Source organism: Colossoma macropomum, unplaced genomic scaffold (genome assembly GCF_904425465.1).
Source record: "Colossoma macropomum unplaced genomic scaffold, Colossoma_macropomum, whole genome shotgun sequence".
Classification (NCBI taxonomy): domain Eukaryota; kingdom Metazoa; phylum Chordata; class Actinopteri; order Characiformes; family Serrasalmidae; genus Colossoma; species Colossoma macropomum.
Genome location: NW_023494786.1, coordinates 19,087,109 through 19,114,116, shown reverse-complemented (window position 1 = coordinate 19,114,116; position 27,008 = coordinate 19,087,109). Strand labels below are relative to the sequence as shown.

The 27,008-nt window shown below is 36.6% G+C and overlaps 1 protein-coding gene across 3 annotated transcripts; it reads right to left on the bottom strand.

Annotated features, from left to right (window-relative positions):
* Positions 1-355: 355 nt before the first annotated feature.
* On the bottom strand, positions 356-26,078 carry ano7 (anoctamin 7). Of its 3 annotated transcripts, XM_036563168.1 has the most exons (24): positions 25,914-26,078; positions 23,207-23,358; positions 22,806-22,854; positions 21,493-21,635; positions 20,507-20,614; positions 20,242-20,378; positions 19,915-19,972; positions 17,635-17,745; positions 16,555-16,720; positions 15,784-15,874; positions 15,594-15,690; positions 14,338-14,481; positions 8,515-8,652; positions 8,320-8,418; positions 7,558-7,660; positions 7,361-7,472; positions 7,232-7,286; positions 7,009-7,106; positions 4,694-4,839; positions 4,360-4,565; positions 3,832-3,971; positions 3,136-3,226; positions 1,784-1,903; positions 356-1,504 (listed from the first exon to the last, which is right to left on the bottom strand). In XM_036563168.1, the coding sequence occupies exons 2-24, from the start codon at positions 23,297-23,299 to the stop codon at positions 1,358-1,360; spliced, it is 2,652 nt and encodes an 883-aa protein (XP_036419061.1). In that variant the 5' UTR covers positions 23,300-23,358; positions 25,914-26,078; the 3' UTR covers positions 356-1,357. The 3 variants fall into 3 exon arrangements, 2 of the variants coding, with proteins under 2 accessions (XP_036419061.1, XP_036419068.1); XM_036563175.1 differs by lacking the exon at positions 23,207-23,358; XR_005006772.1 differs by lacking the exons at positions 356-1,504; positions 3,832-3,971 and having other exon boundaries at positions 1,795-1,903.
* Positions 26,079-27,008: the final 930 nt, after the last annotated feature.

Below are 27,008 nucleotides of genomic sequence, written 5' to 3'. Positions count from 1 at the left end.
ATAACACGTGCACATTCTCAAGCTAACAATAACAGCAACTTATTTACTATAAATGTCTCTCCCATTATGAACACATCACTTCCCAAGAGCCTCCTTTCATGGCCGCTCTGCATGACCATGCCTCCCACACTCCCACAGCAAAGCGAGCCAGTGGCAGGATGCTACAATATGAATAGTATAGACTATTACTTTCTCAACCCTCGTCATAATGCAAAAAAGGTGCAGCAAATCTAATTCTGAAAGCACTTTCTAGGATACCTATAATAATCCTATCACAATATGAAAATGAACACTGATCAGCTTAATCATTTTTAAGTATTGTATAACAAACAAAAGACACAAACACACAAAAGACTATTCCTATAAGTGTTTATTTAGGTTCTCTCATTACTGTAAGGGTGAAAAGACATATGTGACTGAATTCTTTGAATGTGGCTAGTCATATAAATTACATAAATACGTCATTTTAGGACCCTGCACTGTTTCAGTATTTTCAATATTGTTAAACTGGTAGTGTTACGATAGTCAATCAATATGATTCATAAATTAGCAACTGCTAACTGATTCTGGAACATTTTAAAAGTGAGTCATTAGAGTAGCTCATATATAAGCAGTGCTCCGAGAATCCAGCAATATGGCATTAAACCGGAGCATTAAACACTACATGACTGATATATTAGTCATTATGAAATCAGTGGATCATCATTCATTCATCATCCAAGTTTAATTGCTTGGTTTTATGTGTTTGGTTTGAGTTTTATGTTTGGTCTATGCTTGATTTGATGGGTCACACAGTGACCCCTCCCTTCTCTCACCAGCCTCATTTCTCTATCCAGCTCCTTGATAAAGCCAAATACAAGAGGTCAGAGTGAGGGTTTGTCCTGAGAGGTTCAAGTGAGAAGAACTCCCACTTAGTGATCGTGTCTGGGTTGATCAGATGTTAAAAGGTGCTCACAAGGGAGTCCAGAATACAGTGGGGTGTGTGGAGCTTTTGGGCAAAACTGTAAGTTATAAATGGTTAATCCAACCATTTATTTTCTCTACACAGTATAACATAAAATGGTTCAACACTGCTGTTACTGTCACTGCTTCTCAACTCCAGTTGAAGACTTTGTTACAGTGCCTTTGATAACATTAGAATGTTAGCATTGTACTACATCAAACCTATTTGCTGTGGGAAAACTGGAGGATACATGAAACTTTTCATTTTTGTGTGTACATATATCCTTATGAAACAAGGTTCCTGTAATGTCTAAAAACATTTAATCAAACTTTTTAACTTAATTAGTGCAATTCTCTCCCATTTCTTGAGGGGCCTCTTGTTCATGTCCTGTTCATATTTTTAGTTTTGGCTTCTCTAAACTGGCTCTGGTTTGTCCTCAGGTACAGGAGTCAAACTTGGAGGAGGAGAGTCAGTGTCACGAGGTGAAGCTGCGGATCTTCCTCGGTATCGTAGCTCAGAGGTTGGCGATGGTGACTCTTCCAGAAGTGCTTCTTCTAAGGACTTCACAGTGACAGACATGTAAGAACATTTCTACTTTCTCACTGTTCAACTTAACAAAGACTTAAGCTGTTAGTTTGGTGATACAGCACACTCATTTTTTTATTTGTATATGTGTTTGTTGTTCAAGTCTGAAGAGAATTGACACAATAATTTTCAGTTTATATTCCTCAAAGTTAACCTACAATGTGGTGGCTAAATCATTAACATACAATAAACATTACCATGTTTGCTCAAGGCTCCCTAATATGCTGCAAAACCCAACCACATGGGTAATCTTACCTGGTTTTCAGCCAAAGCTTGTTTAGCCATGTAGTGCTCTCTCTTTATCTTTATCTGCACTTCCTCCGGAATGTCTGGCACCATCCAGTCAATCATGCGGCCAATCAGGAACACCACATGCTGAAATGTAACCATGAACAAAATGTAAGAGGAAATGTCTTTCCTACATTTGAGAGGCTAGTATCAGGTAAATTCATGCAAAGATGAGGAAAATAAATTGCTAATGGTATTATAAGGACCTGGTACATAACAGTTATTGTTCTGTTACCTTTTATGGCACAGAAGGAATATAATGGGATCGCAAACATTTAAATGTACTTTAAAGAGTTCATAGCTTACATTTCTTGTATTTTTTTCTTGGGGTCCACTTTCGATATTTGTTGCATTTTATGTACCAAAAACAAGCATAATTAATTTTACATGACCACCTTCCAACCTCACTATACCCATCAGATTTAAACAGGCTGTTTTTGTTACTGTGCCTTTAAGACTCATATACGTAAATAACCTCTATTCTGACTGTCAGCCTTGTGTTGTGCCTCATTCAAAAAGCAGTCTTGACTGAAACACTCCTCATAACTTCAGCATGAATGGCTGCTGCAAACTAAATAGACAGTTATTTACGTATTTTGCTTTTCATTACATCATCAAAACAGTGAATTCAAAACAGGCTGTTTTTGCAGCCTAGTTTTCATGTATGGACTGTGTGGAGTGAGCATTGAAAGGTGTGTCATTAACAATGTTTACATAGTGCGTCAAACTCTTTTATTTCTAAACAGCAAGGAAAATTCCATGAAATCTCCATAAAATGGGCCCTTTGATAAATGAAAGCAAATGCAAATCAAACAGGTGAACAGCCGATCTGAATATGAAATAAATATTGTTTCTATTGCACATGCAACTTTTTGTGTTGCCTCAAATAAATTTACAGGTTGTAAATAAATGTTTATGCGAAAATAGTCAGCAATTACTAATACAGCACTATTTAGGGGAAATTATCATAAAACCCTGTTTTCAGGGTTTTCGGTATTTCAGAAATGTTTTGTGGGTCAATACAGAAATAATTGGGATTTGCATATAAACTTGCTTTACAGTTTTTTTTAGAAATCTGTGGTGTGTAAATTGAAATTAGAAACTTGGGGGAAAAATGATCACTCATAAATTAAAAAAATAAATTGTTGTATGAAGTTAATTACACCACAAATTTCCATTCAAGCACTTCAAGCATATATGAACTTCTCTTGACATACACTGTCTAAACATACAATCCAATTGCAATTAATGTCAATATGTTTTCAGTTTGTAACTCCTTTGGTTATATGGACAATTCAGTGATGCACATGTCAGCCTACCTCAAATATGATGACGAACCCCAGCCGAATGGCCAGCAGGTTATAGTACTCAGGAGTCTGACGTCCCTTTTCATCTCTGAAGCCTCGATACCTGAGGATGAACATCATGAACTTTAGAACACTCATCGCCTTTCACATCATCTTAATAAGCAACACACACCACAGTTTGCTTTTACTTTGCTGAAGTTGGCACATTTTTTGACAACAAGTAGTTATTTTAGTTATAATTATAATTTGCAAATCACAAGGTAATTAAGGGGCCCATATCATGAAATAAAGGAGTTTGAAGTAGTATGTAAACATTGCTGAAGTTTCAAAATGTACCATTCACTACAAAGTCCATACAGTCCACATATGGAAACTATGCAAAAACAGCCTGTTTTGAATTCACTGTTCTGTGACATCACAAGAATTAATTAATTTACATACATCCACAGATTTAGAGTTTTACATATGTTCATCTATTTAGCCCCACCCATTTATACTGAAGTTCTAAACAGTGTTTCACCTGAGTGCTGGGTGCTGAAGTACAATACAGGGCAGCCAATCAGCACAGGGTTTGTTTACAAATATAAACAAAACAAAAAAATGTAGGATATGGACCCTTGACAGAAACGTCCACAAAATGCTACAAATCAAGATGATTCATCACTTTACCATCTACCACTGCCAGCATCATTAGAACAGTATCATCACCTGCACTGCATGTCACTCCGGGTGACGTTATTGGGGGCTACAGAAAGGGTAAAATCAATGTAGCCTTGCAGACTTCCCTCAGTGGTGTAGCGGTAGTAAAGGCGTGGCAGGAAGTCAGACGTGAAAGCAATCAAGAAAGCCTAGCAAAGGAAGTTAAACATGACTAAACCAATAACACATTAACTTTTTTTTAGCTGCTCCACTAATTATGTTTACAGTTATCAAAGCCACAACAAACACTTTCTAAAGAAAACCGGTCAATATTTCTCATGAGACACTTCAAAAAACTGGAAAAACTTCACAGAAAAGACAAGAATGACTCATTTGCACTCAGAAAATGAACCAAAAGGGCTGACTTAGGTTTGATTATGTTGTTTTGGAGCAAATCATTCATTCTTGTCCATATTACATGAATCAAAGTACTATTAGACTGAGTGAGAATGTGTGGCATAATTAGGAAGGAATTTTACTTTTGAGTCTTGATGATAGCTTCGTAATTGAGACAGATAATGAAGCAGAAATGCTCACATTGCTGATCACAGCCAGATAGGTGATGACCTGTAGGATGGTAAACCAAATTCCAGTGTCCTGTGCCCGTTCCGCTACAGGCCTGCGGTATTCACAAACAAATTTCTGTGCATCTAGGCGAACCTCCACCCAGTTGTTCACCAGGGCAAATAATGGTGCCAGAGGACAGGCGGCCACAAAGATTGTAATGAAACCAAACTGCAGGACTGCAAAAAGGAGGGGTCAGTGGTCCTTTGACAAAAACCTTGAAAACCTTGGAAAAACACTTCAAACCAGAGACCATCTGTACGTGTACAAAATATGTTTTAAAATGTGAAAATGATGAGCGACTCACCCATTTCCAGATATTCATCAAACAGGCCTTCACATACTAACAGCTGATAGTCCGTTTCCCACGGTGACACACCATCTTGATCATTTGCCCCTTTCTCTCTGTGAGCTGGATGAAGCTTCCGCTTGTGCCACCATGTCTTTATCTTACTGCACGGAGTGAAGATGGGAGACATTTTGAGGCATTTTTAAAACATATAATGGGATCCAAAAGTATACAAAGTTCTTTATTATAAATTCTATTATCATATATTAATAGCAGTTTTATAATCATATATTATCAGCAAAATATTATATTATCAGCAAAACAATTTGATTGAAAAGTAGAATCTTTGAAATAGTTACATAAATTTCAGAATTTCTTAGTATTTGGTACAGTATCTACCCTTTTGCTTTAATGACAGTGTGCACTTTATTCAGCATAGATTCCACAAGTTTGTGTAAAAGCCTCTAATGCACCTGATTATGTGCACCTAAAAATCATTTGAACATGTACTTCAACAGAAGCAATAAGACAAATAAATCTGACTTGTACAAAGGCCTTACAGGAATAGTTAGGTGAATCAAATTTATACCATTTTTTACCCTAGATGTAATCGATCAGCCAAAACATGTTTGGTGTCCAAGTTTTGCTTTTTTAGTTTAGAACTGGTGCAACAATGTTGCTAACAAACATTACAACTCAGTAATCATCAACTGTAAAAATACATCACCAAAAAAAGGTTTTCAGGTTGTGCAGAATTGTCAGTGTGGTTTAGAGTAGAGTATGACTCATTATGAGCTAAAAAAAATAACTTTACTGCTACAGGAAGCCATTTCAGACAACACCAGGACTAATCTTGGATCAGTTTCCTTCTCATTTATGAAAGCCATTGTCACAAACGCTGATTCTAAATACTGATTCAGCACTCTTCCTGCTGAGGTGGTTTGTGTTTATAATGGCTGCCTGCAGCATTAAATCGTTAACATGTTAACAAAATTATTCAAAATGGTTTGGTGTGAAATGTTCTGTTCTAGAGAAACTTGCAGAGTCAGAACTGTTCACAGTGGTGGCGATAAGAACTGGTCGTGTGAGGAGTTTAACACTGCTAAAAGCTCCCTTAAGTTAATACATGAAATGGATCTGAATACACTGCATAATGTCTGAGACATTGTTTTACAGTAGTTTTGTGATAAAGTTTTGGCTTAAAATGTATTTTAATATATTCATTTTAATCCGTTAATGGTGGAAGGATACATGCAGGGTGTTGTATTAGGTTTGGTTTAATATATGTTTACAGAAACGATTTGGGTTATTTTGGGTGACAGTTGAGTTCTAGTGTTTGTTACCAATGTTAGTCTCAATGTTCCAGTTTTGGAGTATGTGGAAAATTGTATAATTTTGATGGACAATTTAAGATAGTCGATGTCAATAACCCTCTGAGGTCTCAGGGCATTTTCTTGCATATAACATGATACCCATATGTTTCATATCAAAGTGCTCTATTATCTTTATCGCTACTTTCCAAAACTGCTGCAGAAACTTTTGTGGCTGTAAACTCTTTGCATGCCATTTCACGTGTCTCCAATGTCGACTGAATAAAGAATGAAGGGTTTCTGGCGTGATGGGTAAGTCCTTAGTGATTTCCAATGGTCAGTTTCACACAAAATCTATGACATGCATCTGTTGGAACTGTATTTCTGCTCTGTATTATCACTAAGATAGAGAAACATATATAGAAACACCTAATTTGATGTGCGGGCAAGAGAGGGTTCATTTGCTCAAAGAGTCCATGTCATATACCCAATATACACCACAGATCTGACTGGCTCCTGTGCATTGTGCCTTATTGAAAAAGCTGCCTGGGCTGAAATACTTCCTATAAATTTAGAGTGAATGGGTGAAGCTAAACTGCTGTAGCCTGAATAGGAGGATGAGTGATGTATGACACTATAATAACGAATTCAAAGTGGGCTGTTTCACTGCTTAGTTTCCATATATAGACTGTGTGGACTGAGGAGTGGACAGTAAAGTTTTAAAATTTTAGCAATATTTATGTACTACATCAAACTCTTCTATTTACAAAAAGTGAGATTTTCTGTGATGGGGCCCTTTAAATTTGAATAGTGGCCTAGAAATAGTGGAGAATCTTGAAAATTTCTTTTTCATTTTACATCAATTAACTTTTACTTTTTAAATTTTTTTATTCTAAAACCTTTTGTTATTAATTTCCAGGTTTAAATGAAAACAATTTTCAATGTGCTCTCAGGCTTTTAAACTCCACTTTTAATACTGAAAAATCATCAACCTTTTTCATTTTAAAAAGTATGAAGACTTACGGAAGAACAAATTCTTGAACGTTGTTGATGATTTGTTTGCCTACCATGATGACCAATAACTCTTGTGCAAGCTCAATAAGACATCCAGAAGCACCACACTGTAGGAAACATTAAGATGAAATGACAAGTGAAAAATGAAGAAAGCTCAGTAATACATAGACAGACAGATAAGTATACAGACAAGCAGGCAGACAGACAGATAAACAGATGTGTCTATACTCACATCCTCATTACGAACCCCAAAAAGCATGTTGTAGTTTCCAGGGTGTCCAACAAACCTTGAAAACAACAGATGAAATCAACTGTCTGTCTTATTTTGACACGGCCTGTACACTGTTTGCTGAATACTCACCTGCCTTTGAAAAAAGCTATGTAAACAGGAGAAGAGTAGAAGTTGACAAACTGGAAGATGAACACCTTAAGGATGAAGGCGTCTTCATATTTAGTCTGAGTGCGGTGCATTTCTATTGGTGGAAAAGTAAATAAGCATGAGATTTGCATGATCAAGTACAACCACAAAGATTTACCCATGGTTTTATGCTTTCTCACCCCATCGGGTTAGGATTTGGGCTAGATATGTGTAGACCTTAGACAGCAGTAGGATCACCACCAAGTTTAACACAGAGCCAGTGAGACTTGCTATTCTTCCAGCCTATGGAAGAGACAGAGAGCAAAGCACGATCTACACAACCAAGAATTTTATTTAACAGGCAGGGATCAAACGTTGCATAGGTGTAGTGAAAGAGCCACATCTAACATTTATTTTACTAACTTTGGTGTTATTGGTGTACAAATGTACTTAAAGTTGTGCTTTGCAGTGGAGATTCAAAAATTTGGATGTATACAAAATTTGGAGGTACACAAAATTGGTCAAAATGGTCAAAAAAGATTAAAAAAAAGTCCAAAGAGGTAAATGAGCGCACAAATATTAAACTAATGACAAATGCTGGGTTAAACCTTTAAACTACAGACTTCTTATTCTTTTACTAGTCTTATAACATTAAGTAACTACTCTAAATTACTTGGTAACTTATGGTTATAAGAATGGGGAACTGAAGTATAGGACCATAAGCATAATAGTCAGACAGTTCTTTTAACAAACAGCACAGTTTTCCCAAGCATTTCTATTGAATTCACTGACAAATCAAAGTTATTTCACTGTGCCATGGCAAAATAGGTTTACACAGAGCATACTGGGATTGTTCACTAAAGGGTCTGTTAATAACAAAAAACAATCACAATGTAGTTAAAAATTTGTCATAAACTTGAAGATCATGATATGGTCAAAGATAGTGGCCTTAATAAACTTACAGAGAATATAAAAAAGGCATTTCGAGACTTGGAGATGATGATGCTCAGGATGCTCCGGTAGAGGATGATCGCTATTAGAAATATCAAAACGACAGCAACCTGCAAAGATAAACCTCAAACAAATAAACATGTGACATGTCCTTTACCACAAGGATAAGATAAGGAAGTTCAGGTCTATGTCATGTTCTGGTTTACCATGATAATGATGACCATGTTGCCAGTCACAGTGCGCCTACAGCGGCTGGTTTCTGGGAAATGAGGCTCCTCGGCCCCGGTCACAGGATTGCGAATTGTTGTGGGTGCCATGGCAGTGAACTCTGGCCTTGGCCTTTCCTACAATTAAAATGGATTGCGTGAAACAAATAAAAAGTCTACACACACCTGTTAAAATGCCTGGTTTTTGTCATGTAAAAAAATCAGACCAAGATGAATTATTTCAGATTTTTTCCACCTTCAGTGTGACCCACAAAAAAATTTACAAAGCATTAGATATACCATGGAACACAGTGAAGATGGTCATCAAGAAGTGGATTAAATTTGGCACAACAAAAAGAAAAAGACAATAAGAAAAGACAATAAGAAAATTGGTCCAGGAGGCTGCCAAGAGGCCTATAGCAACATTAAAGGAGCTGCAGGAATTTCTGGCAAGTACTGGTTGTGTAGTGCATGTGACAACAATCTCCCGTATACTTCATTTGTCTGAGCTGTGGGGTGGGGTGGCAAGATGGAAGCCTTTTCTAACAAAGAAAACATCCAAGCCTGGCTCTGTTTTGCCAAAACCTACATCAAATCTGCCAAAAGTATGTGGGAAAACATGTTATGGTCTCATGAGACCAAGGTTGAACTTTTTGGCCATAATTGTGCGAAGCCAACTGCACATCACCAAAAGAACACCGTACCCACAACGAAGCATGGCAGAGGCTGCATTATGCTTTGGGGCTGTTTTTCTGCAGCTGGAACTGGGGCTTTAGTCAAGGTGGAGGGTATTATGAACAGTTCCAAATATCAGTCAATTTTGGCACAAAACCTTCAGGCCTCTGCTAAAAAGCTGAAGATGAAGGTGGGATTTTACCTTTCAGCGTGACAATGACCCAAAGCATACCTCCAAATCAACAAAAGAATGGCTTTGCCAGAAGAAGATCAAAGTTTTGGAATGGCCCAGCCAGAGTCCAGACCTGAATCCCATTGAAAATCTGTGGGTAGACCTGAAGAGGGCTGTACACAGGAGATGCCCTCGTAATCTGACAGATTTGGAGCGCTTTTGCAAGGAAGAGTGTACTCTTGGAAAGACTGCCAAATCAAGATGTGTCATGCTGATAGACTCCTACCCAAAAAGACTGAATGCTGTCATAAACTCAAAGGGTACTTCAACAAAGTATTAGTTTAAGGGTGTGCATATTTATGCAACCACATTATTTAATTCTTTATTTTCATTCCCCCCCCTCTAAATGATTTCAGCTTATTTTTCAATGGAATCGAACAGATTATGGGTCATATTGAAGGTGGAAATAAATCTGAAATAATTCATCTTTTTCTGATTTTTTTTTACATGACAAAAACCTGGCATTTTAACAGGGGTGTGTAGACTTTTTATATCCGCTGTATATACCTATAGTCAGGGGTGGGGGAGTAGCTAAGTAGCGCGCTACTTTTTGTAGCTAACCACAATTTTCTGTAGCTAATAGCTGTAGCCACTACAGTTTTATGAAATGTAGCTAGTAGCTGTAGCACCTACAAATTTTTGTGTAGCTATAGCGATAATTTTCGATACAATTTCGCTACAGGCTTCAGTCAATCCGCGCAAAATCTGAACCATAGAGCGCGGTCGTTAACTGGGCTGGTGGCGACTGTGCAAACCTGACTGAGCCGCGGACAGTTTGAGCAAACGGGCACGCGCTGATCACCCCTTACTATAGTAAGCTTAGCTCAGAGGTCGCAACCGAAATGTTAAGAAGAGCCATTTTGTCCTTTCAACAAAAATGAATCCACCTTGGGAGCCAAATATTTATGTCTGTTTTGCCATCTTGGCTGTAAGTATGTGTCAGTATGTGTTAATGTGCTATCACAGGCTAAAAATATAAACGAAAACGCAGACTTACTCTGCTCTGTTTTAACCTTTAGCTCAGCTACAGCCGCTTTTCTCGCATCTCAGGAAACCTTTCCGCGAGTTTCTTGTAAAATGTCTCTCAGTGTTCGACTTTTTACGAGGCTGAAGTCGTTTGTCATTTTCCAGCTTCTCGTTCAAATTGTTCTGTTCCACCTTAAATGGTGCCTGAGGTGCCAGATTGTACTGCTGCGCCACTTAAGGTGGAACGGAAAAATTCGAACGAGAAGCTGGAGAATGAGAAGCGACTTCAGCTTCGCGAGTTGTTGCAGATTAAACATATGAGGAAACCAGCTGAGCGCTTATAAATGTAAATAAGTCCATTCATCTCCAAATGATCAATGTTCATCTTAAATCTTTCTCTTTGCCTTTTCGTTATCTGCGTTGCTGTGTGTCCAGCAGTCTGCGTGTCAGTCTTCAGCGTTAAAGGTTGGTGAATTAGCAGTTCTACATCCATCTAACTCCAGCGTTTTATTGTGAGAACTAAGTTAGAACTGTGTGTTATAACGATTTTACAGTAAAGGAGGATTATGTTATTTTACCTAAAAATCTAGTTCTGCTGTGGAGCCGCAGCAGCTCTGCAGCAGTGGAGAGATTATTCAGGCCTGATTCTCACCCAAACAGAACCAGGGTCACTGATGAGGATTTTGAGGCTCAAGTGTTGCTGAAGTTTAACAGGACTCTGAGTGTCATGTCTGTATCTGGCTGAAATGTTTAAATTGGAGCAGTTTTATTTCAACAGTTGACAATGCTTTCAACTAAGTTGTTTGGTTTGTATCTGGTTATTTTTGTTAATTTTTGTTAGGAAAAACCTGGAAAGATTGACTTTACCTTTACTCAGTCAGTTTTTTTGTTGAATATCAGGCCTTTGGTTGTGTAAGTTTCATTGTTGGTTACACTTAGACTTACTTTTTGGTGATCTTTTTGTATATTTGCAGCTTTTCAATTGTATGTTTCTTTCTGGCACATGATCAAATGCAGTGTTTTGTTCACACTATCAGTTGGGCTTGATTGGTGTGTCAGGTGGAGATTCACAAACATTCTGATAATCGTGCTTTGAAAGTAGCTAAAAAACTAGTGCACTACTTTTCAAAAAGTAGCTAAAAAGTAGCCTCTACTTTTTCTGGAAAAGTAGCTAAATTGTAGCTAGCTACAAATTTTGGGAAAGTAGCTACAAAGTAGCTAACTACTAATTTTTCAGTAGCTATCCCAACCCTGCCTATAGTACATAGTGAAATTGAACACTTCATTATTTATTGTCTCTTAAAAATAATTTGGTGTTGAAACTGAAATCAACTGAATCATAGCCATGTGCTTGCTGCCAGATTCCATATTTGTTAAAGAATATGGAATCTGGCAGGAGTATGTATAAAGAATACAACACATAACTGCTTACTCTAACAGTACATAACATACTATATGTATTGTATTTATAGTATTATGTGTATATCTATTTGCACTTCCGGTAGATGCTAACTGCATTTCATTGCCTTGTACTTGTACTGAGCAATGACAGTAAAGTTGAATCTATCTATCTAGCTAGCTAGCTAGCTACAGCACAGAAATATCTGATTCTGATACTAGGCTAAATTTCATTTTTAAAAATTCCATCTATAGTTGCAGCTCTGGTATTAAGTTTTAGTTTTGTTAGCATTAGATCCCTTAACTTTCAGCTCATGTCTGTTACTTTAGCTAACTGTCTGCATATCAGAGTTCTAGTAGACGTTATTCAGTTGCTAAGCAATTGGCTGTTATAAAAGGCAAAGCCCACTCAACTGCCTCAGATCTTGTCACTGTAATGCCAAAGCAGGCCCTTTTGGATCACCCACAACTCTGCTGACTTTTTTGCACTCCTGATTTATCTCAGATTATTCCTTAAGGCCAAAGCACAATCAACATTGTATAGCAGATACAGTACAAAGTGCATGTATACTACAGAGAATGCACTACATTGAAAACACATAAACTTAATTTTTTTAAAACAATTTGAAATCAGTTGGATCAGTTCTTTTCCAACCCAGAATCTACTTGGAATTTCGTCCCAAACTGTATTTTCTCAAGTTTAGGCAGGTGACCTTTTTATTAATGCGCAACTACAATATTGATAAATTACCATGCAAACTTGCAAATTTTCATAAACAGATTCTCTTGGCATTCTCCCCTCATTAATATTTTATATGGAATAAGTGTGATATCCTTTGCAAAAATAATTTAATCTTCTTTAACAAACTGTTTAATAATAATATTCCATTGGTTACTCAATTATTTAATTCTCAGGGACTCCTCTTCAGTTATTCAGAGTTCTCATCCACCTATAACATCCCCATCACTCCGAAAGAATACTCTATTGTTATGGATGCCATACCTCAAGGTTTGGTTATGCTATTGAAAAGTACAAAAACATTATATTCGAAAAACATTATAATTATTTCATATGTAATATCTTATTGGCAGAATTTATACTGAATGGGAAAAAGTTTGGACTATTCCCTTCAAAGATTTTATCACAATTACAATAAGATAAATTAATTACAAGTTACTGCACTCAATTTATCCTTCTAAACATTTCAAAGATCTAAAAAAGATATTAATATTAGTTGTTCATTTTGTGCTTGTGTAGAAGCTGTATCTCATTTATTTTGGAATTGTACTCACACTGTTATCTTTTGGAAATCCTTTTTTTACATTTATTTGATATTTGTAATAATTGTTCGTTATTTTACAAACAAATGTGTTTTCTAATATCTGTAAAGGAAGAAAAAAAGAATATTTTCTGATTAACCTTCTTATACTTTTTGTAAATGTTCACATCCACAAAAGTAAATTTAACAGCAAGTGATCTCTTTTTTTTTTTGAACAAGAAATTAAATGATATCTACAAGATATTTCTGCATCAGCCCACACTAAAGCACTAAAGCCTCCTAAATTGTTTTCTTTTGTAAAGTTTTTACTTGATTGTGAATTATTTCAACTCCTAGCAGTTTTTGTTTTTGTGTTTTTATTTTAGATTTTTATGCGCATCTCATTACAAATGTATGTGTGTGTGCCTGGTCCCTTTGAGGGGATACAAGTTCAAGAAAGGACATTACATCAGTCTACAAGACAATATACATGAAGTCATTACTGTAACATTTGGCTCCCTGCCTAAATGAATATTTCCTTTTTAAAGTGCAGATAGACTTTACTGACCAAAGTGATCAACACTGACTACTGGTAAAATACAGCCATAACATTTTTCCATAGATTTGCCATTTCCAAAGAACTGGACAGTCATCAGGTCACTGAAAAGTTGTTTGATAAATGTGTAATGCCCTGAAAACCAATACACCCCTTTACATCCATAATTTTGTGGCTGAAAAACAAGTTAGCAAAGATCCCTAATGAAACCTGTTTGTTGTGGACTGACACTGTGCCCACTGCCTGAATTGTAATTTGCACTGTCCCCAAGAGGACAACAGGCCTCAGGCCATTTTACATCTGCAAGGTACAAATAACTAAGTCAAATTACAGGGTGATTAAATTACAACATGAACATATTTATAAATCTGGGCACTGTATGTCTTCTACATCATGATGACTGTAAAGAAGCTCTTGCTCTGAATCACAGTAGTACTTTAAACACATATTTGATGTTTCATATAGAGCATTATTCATGATATTTCATATAGAGCACTAGTCTTTACTCTCAGTCTTTTTGTGTTTTGTGTTTTCCTTTTTGCAATACACCACATTTCATTCATTCAGGGCTTGGTATTTAGCTGACTGGTAAGATCAGCTGTGTTAGACTTTTGGGATTAAAATCACATTCAGGACAAAGAATGAAGAACCATAATGTAGAATTACTTTTCCCCACATTGCCTTTGGAAACAACTATGTGATTATCTAGAGAGCCTTTTTTTTAACTCTTTCCTTACCTCACTCTCCTCAAACTCAGAGCAGTCCCACCTGTGGGACAGGATAGCACAGGTGCGTTTCCAGTACTCCAGGAATGTGACCGCCCATAGAGACATAAAAATACTGAAGAAGACTGTTCCTCCATTGTCAAACAATAAACCAGCCTGTGACAAATAGACACATTACAGCTACAGCATGTGGCACCTTGCTTTTCTACTGTATTTGTTTAGGAAGGTTTCTGAGAAGGAATGGGCAATATGATGATATGTTAGCATTATCATGATAAATTACAGAACTGTGCAAATGTCAGAAACCATCCTTCATTATCTAATTTCCAGTCAAAAAATCCATTAAGTACAAATGATTGATTTTTCAGGAGATCTTTTTAAGTAGATTAGCTATAAGATAATTAACCTACATAATGAAGTTAAGGGAAAATTAGTGAAAAAGAGTTCCCATATTTTTCACTAGAGAAAATTGGGACTCATAACAACCATGCAAGACCTGGCGGACTACCAGCAGATAAACAGACCTTAAAGCTTTCATCTTTGATAAATAGGAAAAATCAAGCTTGCTCCAGATCTGAAAACATCCACAGGTGTTTCTGTCCATCCTTCCACTGTAAGAAGACATCACTACGGGTCTGAAAGAATGTGTAGCCAGTAGACATGTGAGTTGAACCTTAGAGGCGTGGTAAAACATCGCTGTATTATATTTAATTGTTGAGTCTTCAGTGTGAAGTTCTATTAAATACATCTTTTCAGTTTTTTCCTGATGTTAAAAAATGAAATGACATTTGAAAAGACATTTAATAAATGAAGTGTGGTTTCTGACTTTTGCACAGTACTGTACACCACGATACCACGACACTTGTCTGAGTAAATCATGGGTATCACTAGTTCTTCTAGACCAGCGAACAACTGCATGTATCATGAAAAAAACAAATACACAGACCTTATAAAGAACAAATGTATAGTAACTGCACAGATCGCAAAATAACTGCATAGGATGTCAGCCCTTTATCTTATTTTATTAAAGTATTTTTAGCCTTTTTCTTCTCAAATGCTTTTAAAATTGCAAATGCAGAATAAAAAATCATTGTTATAGTTATTAGTAGCCTTTATTATAAATGTAGCACTACTGTCTTTCTTCACTCCAATCTGTCTGCAGACCTCTGAAAAACTAAATATCATGATACATTGAGATACTTGATATATTTTTGCCATATTGCCCACTCTTATTTCTGATAACAATTACTTTATTTCTGATAACTCACTCTATATGTGTAGCAGATGCTGGAGAGGTTCCAGTAGCTACAGATGTCGCAGAGTGGGCACATGATAATGTTGTTGCCTTTGCTGCAAACCTCATGCCTACATATCAACATAGGTCAGAAAGGTCAAGGGTCACAATTAGGAAAGGGACAGCATGCTTTGGACTGGATGAAAAGCATCAATGGCACTTACGCTGGGACATCAGTGACCATAAGCCAGATTCCAAATAAAGACAAGAGGAAGCCCACGACTGCAGCAGGAAGTAACCAGCCTGTGTAGAACCCTGGGAGAGAGAGAGAAAGAGAGGGAGGGAGGGAGAGAGAGAGAGAGACAAAGAGAGAGAGAGAGAGAGAGAGCGACTTAGGATGTTGAAGATATAGATGACAAAAGCTTAGAAGTAGAATTGGGTGGAGAAAAACTTGTCAAACAATATTTACACCTAGATAAGGATTATAGGCCTAAAGGACACACCTTACAAATATCAGCACCTGCTCTGTGTTTCAGTGAATCCTGGCGCCATCAAACTTACAGCAAAGGTTTAGCCAATAATGAAATTTACACAATTTTCCCATTATCCCAAATGTAGTCAATCGAGTTTGGTTACCGAAGTTTGCATTTTTAGTTTTGCACTGAAGTTACACGGCTAAGAAGTACTAGAACTACTTTGGTATTGTGCTAACTGCCCAAATCAAAACACACTTGCCTCAAACTGCATCAAGCTGTTAAGTAATCTCAAATAGATGTCCTTATGAAGTTTCTGTCGCTGTATGACTATTATCAATAAGCACTATCATATCCAGTACACTGGATAGCTAAAAGATTAATAGCACCCACTTTGTATGTACTTTTTTCCATTTTTGTAGATGACAGTATGTCGTACATTATCTGTACTCATTCCTTTATTCAGTTTGAGTGTGCACACTTTAAGTGTGCATATTTTGAGTCATTACAGTCAGTGCATACCCAGCCAAGCGAAGTAGAGCGCCACCTTCTCGCCGAAGTATTCACGAATGTGGTCCAGAGGCTGGTACTTTTTCCAGCAGGCCCAACGTGCCCAGTACTGATATAGGATCTGCCTCATGCTCAGAGATTCAGGATCAGCTGGCGCTCTGGGCATTTTATATGGACCCTTACAGCAACAGTAAAAAAAGGGGTTACATTTTTGTGTATTTCATAGTGAATAGCTGGAAAGTCCAGAATCACCTATATGGTTAATATGGTTATATAACCTTAATATAGGTTAATAAGATATTGATATTGAAATTAATAATAATATTGGTATGAAGTTCTTACTGGGGAATGGCAAAGAAATGGGTGTATATATGAAGGTATACACTCTTAAAAATGGTTCTTCAAGTTCTTTAGTAAAGACAATGGTTCTGTATAAAACCATGAACACTCAAAGGACCATTGGAATGCATAAATAGATCTTTGCATGGTCAAATGGTTCTTCTCCATGATGTACAATGAGTTGTGTATGGTTCTTTAAAGAGCCCTTTTAAAATGGTGCTATACAGCACCAAAAAGGGTTTCACTATTGTTACGAGTTAAAGAACCCCTTTTCAGTACTATACAGAACCATTTTTTTTTATAAAAGTGTACTTAAGATAGTATGTTGAATGATTTCTCTATTTTTTCACTACCCGCATTCTATGCAAATATAACTGCACTCTTTAATTAATATTAGTAAACTCTTTACAAGTTCAGTCTCTGTCACTGGTTTGGTTTCCCGTCATGTCTTTCCATGCCTACAGTTCATGTGAATGTAAAAGACATTTACTGCTTTTATACAAATGAGTGGTTAAATGTCTTTCATTTATATCTTTATTGTGCCTCATGTGTATAGTGCAGTGTTTCTTTATGCCAGTGCTAAAGAAAAAATTTCCATGTTATATACACAAAATTGACCATAAACTATTCTAAGTCAAAGTCTGCATCGCAAACCACATACTACAGCACTAAATGGTATGTAAAAATGAGTGCCCAACTATTAGAAGTGCACTTATTAATGTAGTATGTAAAGTATGTGCTAAAGACTCTTACCTCATGTAAGGGATAAGCAGCAGTAAATATATTTTCACTGACCAGCCGGGCTACTCCAACCTCTCCCCTCTTCAATGCACCATATGGCGTCCTAGATAATATCTCATACAGCTGTGGGACATTTGCAAAGGTTATTAAAGGTCACTTTACTCCTTTTAGCACAAAGTTTGCTGAAGGAAAACTGCTATACTGCTCCAAAAATACTATATAAAGAAACATCATATATTTTATAGCAGATTTTATATGTTAAAATGCTGATCAAATTGCTTTACAATGAAAGAAACATAAAGAACAGTATTTGAAAAAAACAAACAGCAGGAAATAAGGAAAGTAAAAGCACTTAAAAAGAAAGGAAAACTTAAAAATGTAACAAAAATTAGAATAATAGTTATAATGACATTAATTCATTAAATATTAATTAATTAAAGCTGTTGAGGACAAAGTGAGTATTTGCTAACTGTGCCTACTAATTTAGTAAGTAACTACTGTTGGAAACAAAATCTTGTTTATCTATTTTTGTCAATTTATATTTTTTCCATAATTCAAAAATGCCAGAAGTCATTTACATTGTGTGAAAATTTCATGTTGAATGGACCTATAGAAATAGAAATATTCCTTAAAGGACACGGCCAGACAGAGCCAGAGAACAAGGGCACTATTAAAGGCATAAGCACACAGGTACAGTGGTTGAGCCACAGCATAATCACGGATGTAATACACCTGGTCCATAAATTGTGATAATTAGCTTAGACTTATTTACGTCATTCTAACCATATGTAGATGCGCAGTGAAACAAATTGGTATGTCTTCAGAGCTAAAGTGCAACATGTAACATGACAAGACAGTACTTAAGGACTAACTATCCAAACTTGTGCTTAGCAGTATAAACATAACACTTGGTCAACAGTAGTACAGTGACAGCTGCAGGGGTTAACACTGCCTATTGCCTGGTGTCTCTAGTCACAACACATTTTGGTCACTAAAAATGCAGAGCTTGTGGCCCAAATGAAATTTTTTTGTGTTTTTCCCTTTTGATGAACAGACCAGGCAAATTTTCACATATTCACAAATATTCCCCATTAATAATGAAACTACTGTTTTACATTCTCCAGCATGAGATCCAGATCCTGTTTGGTCGAACATGCATCAAATCAGATTTCGTCACAATTCACCAACTGCAACTACCGTGCTAGCTAACGTGACAGCAATGCTCTTAAAAGTGTAATATTTCTTTTTCAAAGCAATACTTGACTTATTTTTTGATGTTGAAGCATGTTTGTTAAAGGGGAATTCCAAATTTCTGCATAATGTTGATAACTGGAAAATAGTTATGTCAGTGTTTTACCATTATAAATAAGTTGTTTTGGGCCCTGCATGCACCTCTCCACCATAAATGCATTAACACATACATAGGAAATACATTTAAGGCCCGAACCTTATTTCAAAGCTATCAGAAAAAATGTCTCAGGCCTCAGGCAGCATATTCATAACTTTTACATGTAATAGTTTTCTCTAAGGTAGTTTTTGGAAGCATTAGATACCTCAGACGTCTGAATCCTTTCACCACCACCGTGAACAATTCTGACTCGATACGTTTCTGAAGAACACAGCATGTCACATCAAGCCACTCTGAATGACTTTATGTATAACTTAACAATTTAATTACGCTGAAATTTTGAAAAATTCTTAACTTTGGGCCACAAATTTGATTTGGTGGTCTGAATGCCAAGTGCATATATTTATATCTGTCTACCCTTAAACAGCAGTTTAGTTGTAGTTGTTTTGTACCATCATAAAACACTACATGAAGTAACATAAAGTGCAAAGATCTGTAAAGTGATTAAGATGTTATAAAGTGTGTCTGCGATAAAAAAACATGCAGGGAAGTACACTGATCAGGCATAACATTATGACCACCTCCTTGTTTCTACGCTCACTGTCCATTTTATCAGCTCCACTTACTATATAGGTGCACTTTGTAGTTTCTACAATTACAGACTGTAGTCCGTCTGTTTCTCTGCATACTTTGTTAGCCCCCTTTTACCCTGTTCTTCAGTGGTCAGGACCCCCATGGACCCTCACAGAGCAGGTATTATTTGGGTGGTGGATCATTCTCAGCACTGCAGTCATAATGTTATGCTTGATCAGTGTATGTTCATTAAGATTAGATTTTCACCTGTATTCAGTGTGAGTTTTGTATGTATGTAAAGATTGAGTTTAATTAGTGAGTGAAGGGAGGCAGCTAATGGCTAAAACTGATTCATCAGGCTTTATACTCACAATTTGATGTCTCTGTGTGGTCTTGAAAAAAGTGTCCTTATTTTCATGGCCAAGAAACCTGCAGGTGGAAAAGAGGGTGTGAAAACAGTGTGTGAGTGTGTGTTTGTCTTTAAGGAGTTGGTAGAGACACATGTACTCTGTGTCAACACACTCTGTGCAAACTAAGCCGTACTTATAGGTTAACCACTTCCTATTGTTTGTTTACAGTATGACAATTCTAAATCTGATTATTATCTCATTACATGAACAGGAGACTCCATCATCTGTCACCAGCATCATCTCTATTAGTCACTTGGCATGCTGTTATGAAAAGGGGGCATACTGCACCTCTTCAGCTTGTTGGTGCGGAACTGGCAGGTGTAGTAGTCTGGTGGAGGGTTGGGCACTTGCTGGGCCAGGATGTTCTTGATGTGTAACTTCTGCAGGACATCCTCTGACCAGTTGGTTTCTTGGGTAGTCTCAACCTGTGGAGCAGATCCAGCAGAGAGAAGGAGCACCTTTAAGTCCTCATATTTGGAACACATTTTTGTGTTGAGTGAACACATCCTCTGCGAAGTGTTTTAGTATTTCACATGCGTAACTGTTGATTCACCTGCAGTGGAACTCGAAGGCCAATCTCCTCAGCGTAATAGCACAGCACACTCCAGGGGGCGCTCAGGAGCACATACGTTGTCTTTGTCTTGCCCTGCACAACTTCTTTCTAGGAAATGAATAGAGAGATTTAGAAATTTTATATTCATTTTGAGAATATAAGTGGTGGATACTAAAGCACTACATCCACTCAACTGTTTATTCATGCACCCGTCCCTTATTTCACTCTTCACTGTTTATTTGAATTATTTTCTTTCACAACCTGTGCAGCTTAGGCTGCTTATAACCACCTCATGGCTGTTTTGATATTCCTAAAAATCTCTAGAAATAATACATACCTTTTTATTGAGTGTATTATTGTACTGTAAATATACAAAAGTGAACAGTGTAATGAAAAATAAGATAATAAATATAATGTTCAGGTCCATTTAACAAATTAAAATTCATTTTACATTACTAAGAGAGGATGTCTAAAATAAACCAAGTAAATGTGAATACTTTTAGTGGTCACATTTAAAGTACATTTGCATATCATCACTGTTGACATCTTTATTTTGATGTTTTAGGAGGGGATAGATTTTTGGGATTTGGAAGTACCATCTTGTGAAAATTTCATAATGAATAGATCAATGAAAATGGTCCAAAAATCTTTTTTTATTTAACTTCCTTTAAAAATTGAGAATGTTTTTTGTTCTCCCACAAATTACTTTTATTTTGGACTTAAAAGCACTGGAGGAAGCTTGTTCTTAGCTATGTTGCTTCATTTAATATTTGGCTACCTGATTAATTCCCCCATTTGTTTGTAATATCAAGCAGACATTGTAGAAAGGCTTAGGCTTGTAATTGTATAAAGGCTGAAGGCTTAACTTTATGTTTGCAAAGTTAATCATCCGTAGTCAGTTACTGATACTGTGTGTATTCTAGAGTATGCAGGTCATAGCTCGGATATGATACTTGATGTTTGACATTTAAACTCTTGGTACTGACCATCTCCTGATGGAGGCCAGCTTTTTGTAGTCTGGACAGGTACTCTGCCCTCCAGGTCCTGTGTGTGGACTGGGTGGATGATTCATCCTCTGTTTCAACGGGCTTCGAAGGATTCACAGGCTCATCCCATACTAACACAAAATCTGGGAGCAAATCAAAAAGATGCACATTAATCTCTGTAGACAATATAGATAAAGCATAACTGCACTGTCTACAATATCTAGACTCAGAGTCAGTTTCCTTATTCTCCAACTACAAGATATACAAAGAATTTCTCTATAGCTGCAAGTGTCAACATGAATCCATTAAAATATAGAAAACAGAAGAAAGGATTATTACGTACAGTTGCATTGCAGGCATTCAAGTTATGTACAGTTGTAAAGTACATATGTACAATAAGTACAGTTGAAGCAGTGTGTTAGCAGTGGCTATATATATTCTGTACTTTCACAATATGTGTAAGGGCATATGGAAATGTACATAATGCTTCAAATATGAAAGCTCTGCGTGTTCGTATTATTAGTTTTTGAAATATTAAATGGTGTGTGAGGGGTGTAAAATATGAGTAACTGTAAATTGTTACTTAGTATTCTTTAGACTGAATGCTTGTACCTTTACTCAATTACATATTTGACTTCATATTTCCACTTTTATTGAGTATGATTTTGACACAGTACTTACATTTTCACTTAAGTATAGTTTCTCTGTACTTTTTCCACTCCTGACAGAAGATAAGTAAAAACTGCTGAGAGAACAGTGTGCCACGTTCATTAGTAAAGCTTTGCAGAATGCTGTTGACGGAGATACCACTAATGGAGAGGAAGTGAGCCCTATCTGAACATTGCACACACTGTGTCAAATGTGTGTTAACAAGAGTAACTGTTCCAATATACTGGGCAAAAGTCTTAGGCACGTAAGCGTGTTGTTTAAAACAGTATATCTTGGTAGTATGTGTGTTTTTTCCTGTACAACCTCCATATATCATTAGAATTGATGCAATTAAATACAAATACCATATAAAGTAACAAAAAATATTTTTAAAAAGTAATTTAAAAGAGATTTCTGCCTGATGCCTCCTGCCATCACATGGATTTGTTCAATTCTATCAAAAGCACAGCTGGTTTAACGTAATGAAGCACTGATTAGCTAAACTGGGTATTAGATGATAACTACAACATGTGCAGGGCTGTCATAAAGAAAGGTTTGGAAATGGTTACTGCTCACTGTATTAATGCTGTTTGTATTTATTCTAATATTAGTGTTTTTCAAAGCAAATAAACACTTTTACATCAAAGATTTCACATGACACTCACCAATGCGTGTGACCCCATCACTAAACACGTTCCTGTCTTTCTGAGGAAACTGTGGAGAATATTCACACATTTTCATTACTCATATTATACACAATGCTCCAGACAAAAGTAATGAACTTCACACTCCAACTGCAACCGGAAGGTGAATACTTTGATTGGTGTATTATCAAGAATATCAGACGACTGGTGGAGAGAATGTTGAAGCAAGTAGCGTGACAATAAGTTCTTGAGGTGTTTAGGTTTTAATTGTTTCGTTTTGTGTTTTTTTTTTCTTTGGGTCAGTGGATTTTCCCATTCCTGGACTTTTCTAGATTGTGAAAATTAATGAATAAGTAATAACTGATTAACTCTTTTGAGTTTGTTTTCTTATAAAGGAACAATGCAGGAGGATACACACTTACTCCTGCATCCATGGTTCCGTAGTTAGGGTCATGGAGCTCGGACAGTGTGATCAGCGTGGTGCTGTCCTCCAGTTCACTCTTCTTCTTCGTCATAGTCCCTCAGCCTCTCTTTCACTTAACCTCTGACCTCAAGAGCCCCTGACTCAAGCTCCCTAAAACATGCCAAGAAAAAGAGCAGACTGCAAAGCAACCACTTCAAATGGAAATTTCACTCAACTACACTCAGTAACCACTCACTGTGTGACAGTTTTAAAAGCAGCATCGTTGGTAATATTGCTCAGTTCTAATGCCACCAGAACTATTGAATTTGAGAATTAACACTAGTAGAGAGAATAAATAGTAGCAAGTTGATATGGTGAGTGATTAGGATTTGTATAGTAGCAGTTGGGTCAACACCTTAGACAAAATGACCTAATTAGCAACGGTAATGGCATAACAAATATAAATAGATCCCTAAAGGAAACACCACTTAGCACACACTCACACATTATTCCCTACACAGAGAAAACACCAACCCCACACACGACTCTCTCTAGGGTCTTTCGGAACTCTCCATGACTCACCTTAAGCGCCACTGAGGTACCACAGTTCAAAAAAAAGTACAATTTCTGAGAGATCTAGTTGTAGGACAAAGCAAAAATCGTTTTAAGCACTTCAACTGCAAGATCCAAACCCTATATATTCATTTACTAGTAATTCCTGAATAATTCATAGTATTTGCTGAATATTAGTAGATTAATAGCTGAATAATAAGCCTTCAGTTTGAAGGGTTAATTATAAGCTGTTACTACTGAGCACAGATGAGGAAGAGAGACATAAGTCTGAATGTCCAGCCCACGAATAGTGGTTCTCCTCAAAGAAAACCCCTAAACTAGGCCATGCCTGTATGTCTGATCTGAATATGAACATGCCTGGATATTTTTTCTGTGATACAGCTATATATTTTATTTTAAGTTGCTGTTCTTTATCTGAAATTTTCCTGAAAATTTCCACCAAAGGTAAGCATACACTGTAAAAATAAAATAACACAGTAAATATGTGATAAATACCACACGGGGGTGCCCAAACTTAAAAAAAAAACATGTATTTTATATCATTACACTATATTTTATTACTGAGATACTTCCATTTGCAAAAGTTATATGTAGCATAAAAATATGTCTATGTGAAATTACAGGAAAAAAATCATCCTGCACAATATATCACTCCAGCTGTTGTGTGTGGGGAAATTGTCTATATTAGTTATTAGGCTCATGATAAAATTAAAGGGGAATTCCTTCAAATTTTCTGTATAGTTAAACAGTTTCAGCATGGTTAAATAGTTAAGATGTAAACAATGTCATTTAGAGTGGTCTGATGTGAAATGTATCAATATAGAGGAACTAACTGAGTCAGAATTGTCCATAGTGGTGGTGACAGGAACCATATGTCTGACATGTTTAATGCCTTGCTCCCTCACAAAAAGATTTTACATGAAAAGGTTATGAATACACTGCCCAATACCTGAGACATTGTTTTACAAGTTTCTTTTAAAGGTTTTGATCTAAAATGCCATTCCTAGTGAAGTGGTATGAGCAGGGCATTGGAATGTAGATACTTCAAAAAGGTTTTTTTTTTGGATTTGTCACTGTTTTATCATGATCAATATTACATGTGAAAACTCAGAAGACATGTGTAGGTACACTGGTCATTTGGATAGTACATAAAATGGCTATATTTGTGTTGTAGATATAATGACCCCTAGATCCTATCACCATTGTAGAAAATCTGAATCAGAAAGTTTCTCACACCAAACCCACTCTAAAAGACTTAAGACTCTAAAAGACTGTTTACAATGACTGAATTATGCAGAAACTTGGAAAACTTGGTGGAATTCCCCTTTAAAAGAATGCAAATAAGTGTGAAAGCAAAGTGTTACATGTTAACAATAACAAAATTATTCTGTTTTCTGTTGGAAATGAGATTGCCAGATATTTTACGGTTAAATTGTAGTTTTGAACTCGATTTGTATTCATAATATGCACAAATGTTGCTACAGAACAAGATTTGAAAAACATGTACCTGCAGTTCTGGAGACCCCTTGCACAGTTTGGTGCTTTCTTGCTCTAACAGACCTATTTGAACTTGATCATTAGCTGATAATTCTCAAGTTCAGGTTCAAGTTTAAATGCCAAACTGTGCAGTGTAGGTGGGCTACAGTACTGTATTAACATGTAATTATAATGAATTCATTATATTCTGTCTGATGTTCGAGTGAGAAAATGCCAACATTTACATTCTGACACTGCAGTGATCATGCAAAACCTTTAAACCCCCTCAGCCAATTTAATACACCCATTTGCAAATGCTTCTAATTAGTTTACATATTGACAACTTATTCAAATTCCTAGTGAGCAGTGGCTTATGTGGCACTGTAGCGTAACCATGTTATTGTAGTTGGGCTGATGCCATGCAAGGAGAGTGTCAGTTCAGAGATCTCTCAAACTCAGATAGGAAAATCACACAACTCTCCGTATGTCTTACAGTTTTATTGTAAAACTGACTGTATGTAGTTGCAGTTTGGTGGTACAGATATTATAGCTCAGTGACCAGAGCAAAGACATAAAAGTCTGCTAGAATAACTCCCTTATCACTTTTAGTAAACATCAGCATTTTCCAGTACATGTACATTTGCTACTTATTCTGAAAAAGCTTGCTTTCTGCTCACCTGTTGTTGATGTCCTCCTTTCCTCACCTCAACATGTCAGGCTCAGGACTTTCCTTCTCTCTTTTACAGTTAGTTCCACAGCTGAGTACACCCTGTCTGCTATCTCTCTCGCTCTCTCTCTCTCTCCTCCAGGATATAGCACTCAGCGTAACACTTCCCCTTAGGAGGGAGGGAGGGAAAATGAGCGACGAGAAAAGAAGGGAAGTTTTTGTCCTGTTTGCTCTTAAGGAGGAGTCTCCTGGTGCCACACACACACACACACACACACACAGACACACACAAATGAAGAGGAAAATGTACTAATGTGTGACAAAATGCAGATCAGTATTACAGAATAAAAAAAACTGTAACATTCACACTCTATACCAGGGGTACTCAGTTCCAGGCCTGGAGGGTCCTGGGTGGCTGGTGTCCAGGTATTTTCCATGCTGAAACGCTCTTATAGCAATCAAAAAATGAGTTGAACCAAGTGTGAGCAGAGAAATTACCAAACTGTGCTGGACACCAGCCCTCCAGGACCCTCTTCGGTCAGGTTCAGGACCAATGCATTTATCACTTTATAATCGTATGCAAAAGTTTGTGCACCTCTGGTCAAACGACATATTTTGCTGATTTTCTAAATGAAAGTAAGGGCACTTGACCTGTAGAGGACGTGTTATTTTTCACTAAGAAAAGCAACATAAACATGTAATTTCACCAGGGTGTTCAAACTTTGGCATTCATCTTCTGTTATTTTAATTCATTTTATTTTATGTTATTACTATTTTTATTTTGTGTTTTTACTTGTATATTAATTGTTATTATAACGTATTTTATTATGAAGCTCATTGAGCTGTTTTCACTGTCAATATGGATTCTTCACTAAATAACTTGAAATTTATCATCAGTCTTCTTAGTGTAGACCTAATGCCATGAGGCGAATGCGGTCATGGAGCATTTTTTTTAATCTGGCAACCCACAATCTCAAATATATTTGTTAAAACCAATGATAATGAGCTTATAGGAAATAAATACTGTAGCGTTCCCGCTGTTCTACATAGCTTCTATTTAAACTGTAAGCTTTATTTAAGGCTGTCTCTGACTCCAGCCTTGCCT

What these genes read in the sequence shown, in the direction of transcription:
- ano7 (XM_036563168.1), bottom strand. Translation starts at nt 23,299, where the DNA reads ATGACGAAGAAGAAGAGTGAACTGGAGGACAGCACCACGCTGATCACA. An exon ending in CGGAGTGACATGCAGTGCAG is followed by an intron (nt 3,227 to 3,831) that starts GTGATGATACTG and finishes GTTCATCCTCAG; the next exon opens with GTATCGAGGCTTCAGAGATG. An exon ending in GGTTCGTCATCATATTTGAG is followed by an intron (nt 1,904 to 3,135) that starts GTAGGCTGACAT and finishes GTTACATTTCAG; the next exon opens with CATGTGGTGTTCCTGATTGG.